Raw genomic sequence first — 13,475 nt, forward strand, 5'->3', positions numbered from 1 at the left:
ATCTTCAAATTTCGTATTCTACCATTAAATGTTAATCTTGGTTGTAGCCGTGCCTTGATGAGAACGAGCATTGGATTGTATCCAGTAGCATTTGTAGTTTCTGATATTCTGTTAGCACAAAGTTTTCAGAGGTTTGGTGAATGCTGTCATGATGTTTCAAGCGAGTCGAGGGTCTCTATAATTCCCCCTCGCTCCTAGCAAATGCTGGGCATGTATGATAATATGCAATCGAAAGACATCCTAATCCTATCATGACGGCAACATCAGGCTAGAAAAGTTTGTGGTGGATGTAGGCCTCGTGTGTCATGACCAGGGATATCAATGGCATCATGGTTAGAGTTTGTGAAACCCACAGCAAACTCTGTTTTAGGCATAGACCACATTTGGCCAACAATGAATCCACTTACACATTGTGAGAGAAGAGAAATGGATGTTGAAGTTCCTGTTATGTATTAACCAACCCTTACAAGAATAGGCTTTTCAGTCAAGCAGTAGAGGAATCCACGAGGGGTTCAGAGTTGGATTCATTTGAAATATACCAGGCTTAAAATATTTATATGAAAATCAATTCTATACAAATACTACTAATTTACTTGTGGATACTCCGCAATTTTTTTATTCAAGAACCAAAAGAGTGCATGTCAGAGTGGTCTGTTCACCGAGCTGCACACAACACAATCTAGAGAAATGAAATCATAACAAATTTCTTTTTTGAGTAAATAAATTCCATAGACTGCATCAGCCTCGCAACAGTTGTAGCTTCTCGTCATGACATTTTATGCTTGTAGCATCATTTCGTGTACCTCTGTAAAACAAAATTTCCACACTAAAGATTAAAGTGCTTAATAGGCCATCCTACAACCTCTGGTTTAGCTCTTCTTCTTCTTTCGTTTCCTCGGGGAAGGGTGATTAGAATCAGGTGGTAGTTGCATGCTTGCAGCTATGAGATTTTGATTCAGACAAGAATGTTTAATCTATTTTCTTACTGGAAGATAATGATCACTCAACTTCTATGTTGCATCAAAGGATGCTGGAGTTCATTGCAGCTATATCCTTTTATAAATTAGTCGGACTAAAATGCCATCTTCAATCTTACATTTCAGAAAATGGTGTCTGCAATCATATGGATGCAGCTAATTCCCCGCAAGATATAATCATTCACATATATCAGTTCTGTCCGATGTGCTTGATCTTGTTCAGGTAGCTGTTGTTTGAGGCCATTGTCCTGAGTTAATCATTCTTCGTTGGTTTCTGATCCACAGTCAACAAATTAAGGGAATGATTCACCCTGAAAATTGAAAAAGAAGGGGGAAAAATTATGTGCAAGATCAAAAGACGTGAAAATATATTGGTAAATGGTAATAATGTCCTCTTGCATCAAGAGAAAGAAAAGAAAGTGAGTAAAGGAAATAGACCATGGCTAATTATAGCCAGGGAAAGAAATTGTCCAGGCTGAATAAGCCTGATGGGAGTCAATGGCGTCTCCAATCTCCTCTATATGGTTTTGGCAGTTATGTAGACAGTGTCTTTGGCTTATTCTTAAGACTAAAAACGGATCAACTGCTTAGTGCTCACATACTTGAGTTGGGTGAGTGAAAAGTGACGTGTAGAGAGCTGAATTGAGAAGCTGTAGTTAGTGACACATTCTCATAGATCACATCGAAACAGAAGATTATTTTGGAGTGACGGAAGGGCCTAGGAAATAAACCTTTGTAATTGTATCCAAGGCCGGCTTCCATGCATCATGAGTTATGATAATTAATATTTGGAAAGCTGATTTTTCTTTCAAGGAGATGCCTTTTGCCACTTTCAGATTTCTCAGTTTCAGCATTTGCGTGCTCATCCAGTCGCTTCTAGCGCTGTTAATTCTGATTTTGTTGTTGAACATTGTGCCATCGTCTGAGCATCTTTACTCGCTGTCCAGGTCGTACCCTTACGAGTACAAAATGAAAACCCAGAAGGGCGTGAGTTATTATGTTGAGTCAACAAAATTTGAGCAGAAATATCCTGCTAATAATCCTGATCGTGTGAGGTTTGAAGATCGTGTAAACTTTTTCCCGTCCTCTGAGCCTGTTTATTCAGTGTCCAGGTCGTATCCTTATGAGTACAAGTTCACAACACAGAAGGGTGTGAATTATTATGTGAGGTCAACGAAATTTGAGCAAGATTATCCACTTAATAGTCCTGAGCGTATAAAGATCGAGGAGCGTGTTGAGAGAGATTATTATTCAGTTTTGGCCCAGAATTGTAGGTTTGAGCTGCAGCGGCAGCAGTGGGGGTTTATTCGTGAGACGCCACATTGTGATTTGTTGCAGAAGTTTCAGTCGGCAGCTTAATGGCTTCCATTAAGGTCTTTTCCGTGTTCCTGTATTTTTTTTTTTTTTCCATTTAGGCTAGTAGTATTCTTTTAGTTTTAAGGGTTTAAAGGATGTGTGGTTGTTTGTTTGTTTGGATATTAGTTCAAGTGCAACAATTGTGACCTTAGGCATGCATCGTCCATGGATATTGATTTAACTAAAGAATAATAAAGTGATTTTGATAGTGTCTATTTGCTATAAAAATGTAGATATTGAAGCATCTGGGTTTATATAGTTTGATACTTTGGTACTTAGTCATGCATATTGATATTGGTTTTCTAAAGTAACCTTATTGACAACAAGAGTATATGTTGTTAAACTTTCATGATGGTAAAAATGTAAATGTGGTTCAGTTCGAGTTGAAGCAATTTCTGTTCTGTTTCTAAAATCTGCCCAAGTTCTTTCAAACTTCCTTCTGCTGCACAGTGAAAATAGGGCATTCTTCTTTCTTAAAGCAGTTTTTGGCAGCGCTACATGCTACGTATGTTTTAGAATCATGTTTGTTGGTACTAGGGTGAGTATTAGGGCTTTTCTAACCATTGGAAATAATGCCTCATCTTTTCGTTTTGTTGCAAAGCTAGCCTTCTGTGTACCCTAGTTAAAAAAAGGGAAGAAGAAGAAAAAGGTAGGGAAAACTAGTACATATAAAATAAACTACTTACCCCAGGAATTTGAGTCAAGCTGACTGATTCGACCTCAGAACAAAAACAGACCAAGACATACATTACTTACCCCAAGAATTTGAGTCAAGCTGACTGATTCGACCTCGGAACAAAAACAGCCTAAGACATACATTAAGCAGCTAGGAAACATATTCACGGCTAATACCCACCTATCAACGAAACTCCTTATCTTGCGTGTCCCTAATCAAGCCTACACCCTGCTTTATTTTTCCTTAAAAGAACTCTTGATTGGTGCTGCTCCATTCCAACCAAACTGCAATGAACAGATGATATATGAACCCAAGACTTATTATCTTGCTTTGATTTTTGACAAATTAAGGAAAGCTATGACTCTTTGTAATATCAGTACCTGGCATTCTTATAATCATTGGCACTAAGAGACAGCTTCTCCTATGAATGTTAAATGAGCAGACACTTTTATGTTAACAATACTTACATATAATCCTATGAATTTTTATTTTTCTTTTTTGAAGGGCCATATAATCCTATGATTTAATGTACCACAAGCAAATCAATTCTTATTTCACTGCATGGTTATCTATATGACTCAAACATGACAACAAGTTGGCTTTTTTCAAACTTTCAGATTTGAAACATCAACAAGGGCATTTTTTTATTTGAAACGCATGGATAGTTACATTATCTACAAAGATGGAACTTAGCTGTTGTGGTTGCATGATCCTATGGTCTGCTCCTGGAGCAATCTGTGTATGGACCTCCTCTGCTTTTGGCTTATCTAATCTCTTGATTAGTTTTGCTTGACTTTAGAACTAGGCTGTTGTTTCATCATGCAACACCAGTATGGCATTAGTGGTCCATTTGTAGCATACTGATTTTTTTATTTCATTTGGTCCCATTAAATAAGAATCTTTACTGTCTTAGCCACAATTTTGAGCGTCATTGCTTCTCAAAAGAAAAAAAAATTGAGTGTCATTAGTTACCTGGGGGATACCCATCCGGTGTCAATTTCTGGAGTAGGTGAGGTAGAATTATTCTTTGTTGGTTAGCCTAATGAAGGAAGCGGATATCATAAGCAAGAGGGCAGATATATGTATAACATATTTATCAATCATCTGGAGATGAGATCAATACCTGTTGTCAATGCATGCACTGGTGTGCATGTTTGATGCTAATGAAAGTGGTGACAGAGATAACTTTTCCTTCATCTTAATATTAGCAAACAATGTACATTTGCGATGCAGGTGGGACACTAAACTAAAAGGACAACACTTTTCACCTTGCACTCTCTGCTTGGTGTGCTACTCAAAGACTGGCAACTGCACTGTGTATTGGATAATACTCATGGCAAAATCTTTTTCAATTTCATAGTTAAGGTTCGTTGATCCTGCATCTAGAGTTCTCAGGCTTGCTAGTAGAGCATTAAGACCACATACTAAATTTTTCGGGGTATCGTTTAACGTGAGATGTTATACACCGAGAGTGATGTATGTCCAGAATATTGTCTGGAATGTTATAGGATACGGACCAAGCATTTTGATGTTAATGAAGTTATTTCCCCTATCCAAAAAGTTAAAGAAAGGTAAATGCAGTCTTTAATTTGAAAAGTTAGCATATCTTAAGGTCATCTATCCTCAAATTTCGTTTTCTACTATAAAATGTTAATCTTGGTTGTAGCCGTGCCTTGATGAGAACGAGCAGTGGATTGTATCCGGTAGCATTTTTAGTTTCTGATATTCTGTTAGCACAAAGTTTCAGAGGTTTGGTGAATGCTGTCATGATGTTTCAAGCGAGTCGATGGTCTCTATAATTCCCCCTCGCTCCTAGGAAATGCTGGGCATGTATGATAATATGCAATCGAAAGACATCCTAATGCTATTATGACGGCAACATCAGACTAGAAAAGTTTGTGGTGGATGTAGGCCTCGTGTGTCATGACCAGGGATATCAATGCCATCATGGTTAGAGTTTGTGAAACCCATAGCAAACTCTGTTTTAGGCATAGACCACATTTGGCCAACAATGAATCCACTTAAACATTGTGAGAGAAGAGAAATGGATGTTGAAGTTCCTGTTATGTATTAACCAACCCTTACAAGAATAGGCTTTTCAGTCAAGCAGTAGAGGAATCCACGAGGGGTTCAGAGTTGGATTCATTTGAAATATACCAGGCTTAAAATATTTATATGAAAATCAATTCTATACAAATACTACTAATTCACTTGTGGATACTCCGCAATATTTTTATTCAAGAACCAAAAGAGTGCATGTCAGAGTGGTCTGTTCACCGGGCTGCACACAACACAATCTAGAGAAATGAAATCATAACAATTTTCCTTTTTGTGTAAATAAATTCCATAGACTGCATCAGCCTCGCAACAGTTGTAGCTTCTCGTCATGACATTTTATGCTTGTAGCTTCATTTCGTGTACCTCTGTAAAACAAAATTTCCACACTAAAGATTAAAGTGCTTAATAGGCCATCCTACAACCTCTGGTTTAGCTCTTCTTCTTCTTTCGTTTCCTCGGGGAAGGGTGATTAGAATCAGGTGGTAGTTGCATGCTTGCAGCTATGAGATTTTGATTCAGACAAGAATGTTTAATCTATTTTCTTACTGGAAGATAATGATCACTCAACTTCTATGTTGCATCAAAGGATGCTGGAGTTCATTGCAGCTATATCCTTTTATAAATTAGTCGGACTAAAATGCCATCTTCAATCTTACATTTCAGAAAATGGTGTCTGCAATCATATGGATGCAGCTAATTCCCCGCAAGATATAATCATTCACATAAATCAGTCCTGTCCGATGTGCTTGATCTTGTTCAGGTAGCTGTTGTTTGAGGCCATTGTCCGGAGTTAATCATTCTTGGTTGTTTTCTGATCCACCGTCAACAAATTAAGGGAATGATTCTCCCTGAAAATTGAAAAAGAAGGGGGAAAAAATTTTGTGCAAGATCAAAAGACGTGAAATATATTGGTAAATGGTAATAATGTCCTCTTGCATCAAGAGAAAGAAAAGAAAGTGAGTAAAGGAAATAGACCATGGCTAATTATAGCCAGGGAAAGAAATTGTCCAGGCTAAATAGGCCTGATGGGAGTCAATAGCGTCTCCAATCTCCTCTATATGGTTTTAGCAGTTATATAGACAGTGTCTTTGGCTTATTCTTAAGAGTAAAAACGGATCAACTGCTTAGTACTCACATACTTGAGTCGGGTGAGTGAAAAGTGACGTGTAGAGAGCTGAATTGAGAAGCTGTAGTTTGTGACACATTCTCATAGATCACATCGAAACAGAAGATTATTTCGGAGTGACGCAAGGGCCTAGGAAATAAACCTTTGTAATTGTATCCAAGGCCGGCTTCCAGGCATCATGAGTTATGATAATTAATATTTGGAAAGTTGATTTTTCTTTCAAGGAGATGCCTCTTGTGACTTCCAGATTTCTCAGTTTCAGCATTTGCGTGCTTATCCAGTCGCTTCTAGGGCTGTTAATTCTGATTTTGTTGTCGAACTTTTTGCCATCCTCTGAGCCTCTTTACTCGCTGTCCAGGTCGTACCCTTACGAGTACAAAATGAAAACCCTGAAGGGTGTGAGTTATTATGTTGAGTCAACAAAATTTGAGCAGAAATATCCTGCTAATAATCCTGATCGTGTAAGGTTTGAAGAGCGTGTTGAGAGGGATTATGTCTCTGTGTTAAGACAAAACTGTCGGATTGAGCCACAGCTGCAGCCGCGGGATCTGATTCCTGGGACACCACATTGTGATTTGTTGCACAAGTTTACGGCTGCTTGAGATGGCTTGAATTGAGGTACTTTCCATATTCATGTAGTACTTTGTTCTCTAAGTTTTTATATCATGTATGGTTGGAGATAACGTATTAATTCAAGAATAGCAAATAAGATCATTATGAGCATATGCCTAGTTTTCATTCCAATAGGGATGTTGAAATATCTCATTTTGCCTGTATATGTTTGTGGTGTTTTGTGCATATTGAGTTCTGCATTTGGCTATTCCTAGGACTAAACTCTGATCAATTGCTTTCATATACTTGGATGGGCCCTCTGCTAAGTAGAGATAATAATACAAGTACGCAAGGCTATGACAAAAACTAACAATTTCATAAATAATTATCATATTATTATTGCACCAAAAAGATATTCGTATCTTGATAATAAATTGGTAGACAATCATGCACTTAGTGCTTGAAATCTTCTTTTCCTTTCTTTTAAAAAAAAAAAAAGAATTGAAGAACTTTATATTGTGCATGTCTGGATTTTGCTTTCCCCACTGTTCGGAGTTCTGAGACATGAGAAGGAAATCTGGTGACTTCTTAAACCAAGTCTCAAATCTTGTAAGCTTGTCATTATTCCTTTGAGGTTATGACCAGCAATCCCAATGCGCTTAAAAGTATGTACTGCAAGAAGATGCAGGAAAAAATGGAGAAGTTAAAATTTGTGTACAAGCTTAGGCTTAACAAATGCTCAGGCGGCAAAAACCTTGCCGTTTTGTTAATTGTTTGCACCACTGTAAACAGTACAAGATTATAAGGGCTACAACTGATAACTTAAAAAAATTTAAAAGAAAAAAAGAAAAACTCCACTTAATTAACATGAAAACTTTAAAATTCCAACAATTCCAAACCTTGATCACAGGCTTTTCTGTCATGATAATTGTCACATAGCCAACGTAAGGCAAGAACCTGTATTGTAAAGACACATCTTTTAGCACCGTAGATTAAGTGGTGCTTTTGGCATACCTAAGTAGTAAAAAACTTTGATGAATGTCACTCTTTGACCCAAGTTCATAGTTATTAGGGATAGACAATCACCAACCGACAACTAACAGTGAAATCATATATTTTGAAAAAGATTATTCAAAGAGCCAGACATGCTTTGACAGTTCCAACTATTTTATATGCTTCCTGAATCAGGAATGATTACTTAGAGAAAAGACAATTCGATTAATGCTACTTCTAATAATATGTGCCAAGCTTGCGAACTGAAAATTCGCAACACTGAACATAATGTTTAAAGTTATAAGTCAAAAATAAGTCTAGAGAGACCCCAAAAGAAGAACAGTCATGCCAATCAAGTGCCAAACAATGACAGGGATTTATGATGACATAAATAGGCATAAACAATCCACAGTTGCCAACCTACAAGGAAATAATTCCTTTCAATAAATTCCTTTTTTGAGGAATTTCACAGGCTCGGTCAATTTCATATATTTAATCCTTATCCGTTATGCCAAAAAGGAAAAAGAAAAATATATTCCAATTTCTGGTAAGCTTATGAACTGGTAATTCATAACTCAAAACACAAAAGACTGAAAGCAAGAAATTCCTAGTCGGTGTGTTGGAAATGTCTTCACTTCTAAAACTTGCTAATATCTTAGGAAATTATAGGTGTTAATTTACCCAACAGCTCTCCCCTTGATGTATTTCTGTTGCAACCAATGTTGGCTCGATGTATACAAAACTCTGTCATCCATGTCGTTAGCATCCCCTGATGAAAGTGGCCATCCAACAGACAAGATTAGCAGACTAAGGCAGTGGCTGCACATGCGCACATGTTAAAAGAAAAACTAATGAAATGAAAAACAAAAAATAGAAGAACTTGGAATGTATTTAAGACCATTTCCAATTTAAATTAACAAAATTGTATGCAAGTGTCCACAGATTGATTGAGAGGGAAAAAGATTTCATGTTCACAAAAAATTTTAGTACTGATACAGCTTGTATTGACTCACATTTAACTACATTGATATCAAGAACATGGTACCTTTTGTGAGTATATCAGCTTCTCTGGTATCTCGCCGCTCATGAACCTGACAAAGCACAACCAAACATGAATGAAATCAATCCAATCTACCATGCCTATTAACCTGGTGAGAAGTATGTAATTCATATGATCTATTGCCACAGCACATATAGACGTGCTAGGATGTTGAAATAGGCAATCTTCAATCATGAGCATAGTTTGTTGTACACAAACTTCATGAATAAGACTCCAATAAATGAATATGGTGTTAAACCTATGAAAAACATTAGATTCTAGATGATACTTTTGATTTCAGTATATGATACGCATCTCTTTCACACTGAACATTCAAGTATTCAATCTTCTATCACCATGTGTGGGTGAGTATAGACTCCTTTCTTCAGCCCAATAATAGCATCCTTGACAGAAACATCAAATGCCAAAATGTACTTTAAAACTAAAGAAGAAAACAAAGACCGTCAGACTGATCATTCAGGGGTGTATATGGCATGTATGGTAGACAGTTTTTTATCACACGGCTGAGTGATTAGTAGCTGAAAGTAGATGAGCCAGGGATGCCTGTATGTCCCTTCCTCTCTAGAAACTAGATTCCTAGGTTTTTACTTTATCTCTTGATTATTCTTTCTTTACCAAGAAAATTAAGTAATTATCACACGGACATCCACATACCAGAAATGTACACGAGAAACCTTCCAAATTCCAACATTGAACTGTTTTCTTTTTTAAAAAAAAAAACACAGTTTACATATTTAGGCAGTTATTTGTTTAATGTATTTATGTAAATAAACAGGCGCAGAGAGATATAGGAAACATAAAACCTCAACAAGATCTTACCTCAATCACCCGATGCACAATGGGAACTTTACGTCCCTATACAGTAGTGGAAAGATAAATTAGCAAAAACAAGTAAACATACATCAAAGAAATTGAAATGCACTCAGCTGGCCGCAGCTCAAAGGCAAAAAAAGGGCAATGCAAAGGGAACTATACAAAATTAGTAACACTTGTTTTGAGATAGCAAGTACTTGATGATATAAATTGAAACTAAGGCTCAATTTTGTTGCTACTTTTGCAACTTGTTCTTTACCATTTGCCTTTTACTGCTATTCACAAATTCTTTTAATTTCCAAAATATTTATTTATTTTGGTATCCTAATTTTTTTTTTTTTTTGAAAAGCATTGGGGAAACCTAATTAACAAAAGAAACAACAGAGCCTGAATTAGTTAGAGACGTTGACGTAAATAAATGAAGATAACTAAGAAAAATCAAATGCAATTAGGAAAAAACAAAGCAGAATAAAGAACATTATTACTATTATACATCATTAAAGACGACGATTTCTCCCGCCCGAATTGGATCCTTACTCATATACAGAAACAATATATCTCCCTGCATAACAAAAAATTATTATTTAATTAAATTCTTCAAATTTAAGAAATCAAAACTGAAAATTGAAAGAAACGAAAAAGGAATTATGGATTCAGGTAAAAAAGAAAAGAAAACCTACTCACCCGTTTGAAGCCAGGTTCCATGCTCCCAGTAAGCACGACCACCACCGGCGACTCGCTTCCAGTAATGCAAATCAGTCCTTTCCATACCATCAGAGCCGATGCTATGATCATTCCTAAACAACATTTTTAAAATAATATATCTATATATCAAATTTTATTAAATCGAAAATTCGATCATGAAGCTTTCAGAAAACTGAGAGAGCGAGGGAATGTGGAACGAACCAAGGCTAACGGCCTGATAGAGAAATTGTCTAATCTGAGTTGATTTCATCTTTTCTTCAATCCACCCCGTTCAAAACGCTCTGCAAGTTTATATGAAAAAAAAAATAAAAAGAAGAATTGAAATGATGACTTTCAATGTTTTCAGACTGGAAAAGAGTTTCAGTGATGTGGCAGTTTCAATTCTGTTGCGCCACGTCAGACTTAGATAAAACCAACCAAGTCGGATTTTTAAGGCTGAAACGGAACGAACACGATCGGACAATTCGAGTGCTTTTTTGTTTTTTGCATGATATTAAACGAAGTCGTACAGGGAGGCTACTTCTATATATTATTGGGCCTCAGCTTGGGTTCAGATAATCTGTAATATAAACTGGGCTTATCTGACATCTGTCGGATGGCTACTTTCCTATCTTTGATTCTATTGTAATGGCACTATGGATCAAGTGAATCTTTGGTCCAACCCACGAATAACGTGATCTAATTTGATTTATTATTACTTAGAATTATTTATATTTTTTTTGAAAAGCTTAGAATTATTTACATACCGGGGAACTTGAATGAAAAAAAAAGTTCAAATATTTGATATGAAATCCTTTAATAGAAATGTTAATCATTATATTAATTTTTTACTGTTCACTTAATTATTGTTATTGTCATTATATATAAACCTCCTTATAGAATATATGAATGGGTTTTGCTTTGTTGTTTCCAATATTTAATTTGGCTAAATATGTTATATATAGATCTCTTCTTAATTAAATCCATTTCAACCCCACATAAAATAATTTCTTTGACCCTCTTGGCTAAGGGTTTAAGTGCATACAATATAACCTCTATAAATTAATACTCGATAAATGAATAATTTTAATTAAATAATATTTTTTATTGTTCCCAATTTGAGATCAATGTGATAAATTAATAATTCACCAAATTTATAAGATAATACATTTAAAAAAAACACACGTAGATCTTACTTGATATATAAATTAATAATCTCCTATGTATCAAAATTATATATATAAATGACTTAATTATGAAGTATTTGCAAAATATGACTCAAATGTTATTTGTTTTCTCTTGAAATTGATGTCTCCTTATATCTCATGTCTCACTTTTTGTAGTGCATTAAGAAGTTCTAGTGTAATGTTCTCATATTGTAAGAGAAAATTATGCATAATACATGTATTAAGTTCAACGTTTTGAAAAAAAAAAAGAATACCTTGATAAATTAATTTTTTATTAACTGATGTATAAATTAATAAATTATTAATTTATGGATTCAACAATATCTCTATTAATTAATAAATTTTCATAGTTCTGAGGGTATTAATTTAGAGATGTTTAACTATATTTAAATTTGAGTCAAAGTGTTATCTTTTTTATTTTAAAAAAACATAATATCTAAAAACGTTTTTAAACTATTTAGGAAAATTTAAATAAATCCTTATATTTTTATTGTATTTAATTGAGTCATTATACTTTTATTTTAAATCAAATAAGCCTTACATTTTTATTTTGAGTCAAAACTCTTATAACTAATGATTGATTAATTGATATTAATAAAAATGTCATTTATCATTCTATATTTCATGATGCTGACATGATATTAATATAGAAGATGAAAAATATATGTTATATCGTTATCAATTATAATATGTTAGCATGCTGCGTTAGTATCATGTAATATAGAATAACAAATGACATTTTGACTAAGTCAATCATTAATTATAAGAGCTTATTTGACTCAAAATAAAAATATATAGGCTTGATTGAATGCAATAAAAGAATAATGTCTTATTTGAATTTTCTTCAATAATTTAGAAATTTATTTGAGAATTAGCTCTAAAAAACAATATTTTTTGGAAATATTTCTATAAAAGTAAAATTTATCACTAAAGCCACTGACAACAAAATTTAAAGAAAAAATCTTCCCAATTTGTTGTTATCATTGTTATGATAATAAAAAAAATGTATTTATAGTCTTTTAACTTTTTCATTTTCACTACATATAATAGTAGGTTATACAAGAAAGGGTAATCTTTTTCCATCTATTAATTTTACATTGTCCAAAAAAAAAAAATTTACTTTGCCCATCTCAAAATCAAACTTGACCACTTAATAATAGAATTTTTAATTTTAATCATCGGATTGTCTCCTTAAAAATGTTAATATTAATATAAGCTTTAACTTTTTATCATCTTTTATAGCAATTATTACTAGGTTTTTTTGTATGCTTATGAAAATAATTACATGAAAACTTTAATTATGTGACAATTATAAAAGATTTTTCTGTTTTTTTGTTTTCTACATTTGATATGTTGGGTTTTTACTATTTATGTTTTCTATTTAGTGCATATTTGGTCTAATTTTTTTTCAACTTATCTACTTCTTAAAAGTAAAAGCCAGGCCAAACATGATTTTTTGAAAAACTCTTAAAAAAAAACAGTTTTTTTTTAAGAATAAAATTTAAAAAAAAAACTTAAAAAAAAGCTATAGGGAAGAGCTTTTTCTTCTCTTATTTAAAAAAAAACATTAATTTTCAAAAAATACCCCTCTCTCAATTAATCTCCCTCTCATCTCATTTCTTCTACAAATTACCATTCTTCAATGTAAATCACGATTTTCCTCTTCTCTACCTCTCTCTACAAAAACTAATAAAAAAATAGAAGACCCAACAACATAATATCAAAATTTAGAATTTTTTTGTTCTTACAAAGATTGAGAGAAAAAAAATCTAAAATTTAAAACTGCATTCAAATATTATTTAAAGATTTTCTCTCTTTTCACCAAAAAAGATTTTAATATTAAATACATAGTTTCTTTTTTTTTTTTGAAAATTAGAGCATCATAATCCGATTGTTTGTTAGATAAACAAAAATCTAATACTATTGCTACTATACAAGTTTAAAAATTATTATTTTTTAATTAATTTTTTCGATTTTAACATATGAAATTATA

General features: G+C 33.8%; 1 protein-coding gene across 2 annotated transcripts; it reads right to left on the minus strand.

Annotated features, from left to right (window-relative positions):
• Positions 1-7,118: 7,118 nt before the first annotated feature.
• On the minus strand, positions 7,119-10,673 carry LOC18588744 (uncharacterized). 2 transcript variants are annotated; one of them, XM_007013357.3, is made up of 8 exons: positions 10,518-10,673; positions 10,296-10,408; positions 10,105-10,173; positions 9,618-9,653; positions 8,784-8,829; positions 8,420-8,507; positions 7,645-7,702; positions 7,119-7,417 (listed from the first exon to the last, which is right to left on the minus strand). In XM_007013357.3, the coding sequence occupies exons 1-8, from the start codon at positions 10,564-10,566 to the stop codon at positions 7,367-7,369; spliced, it is 510 nt and encodes a 169-aa protein (XP_007013419.1). In that variant the 5' UTR covers positions 10,567-10,673; the 3' UTR covers positions 7,119-7,366. The 2 variants fall into 2 exon arrangements, with proteins under 2 accessions (XP_007013419.1, XP_088665509.1); XM_088809383.1 differs by having other exon boundaries at positions 10,296-10,435; positions 10,518-10,650.
• Between the last annotated feature and the right edge of the window lie 2,802 nt (positions 10,674-13,475).

This window comes from Theobroma cacao, chromosome 9, assembly GCF_053813885.1.
Source record: "Theobroma cacao isolate CCN51 chromosome 9, ASM5381388v1, whole genome shotgun sequence".
Lineage (NCBI taxonomy): Eukaryota > Viridiplantae > Streptophyta > Magnoliopsida > Malvales > Malvaceae > Theobroma > Theobroma cacao.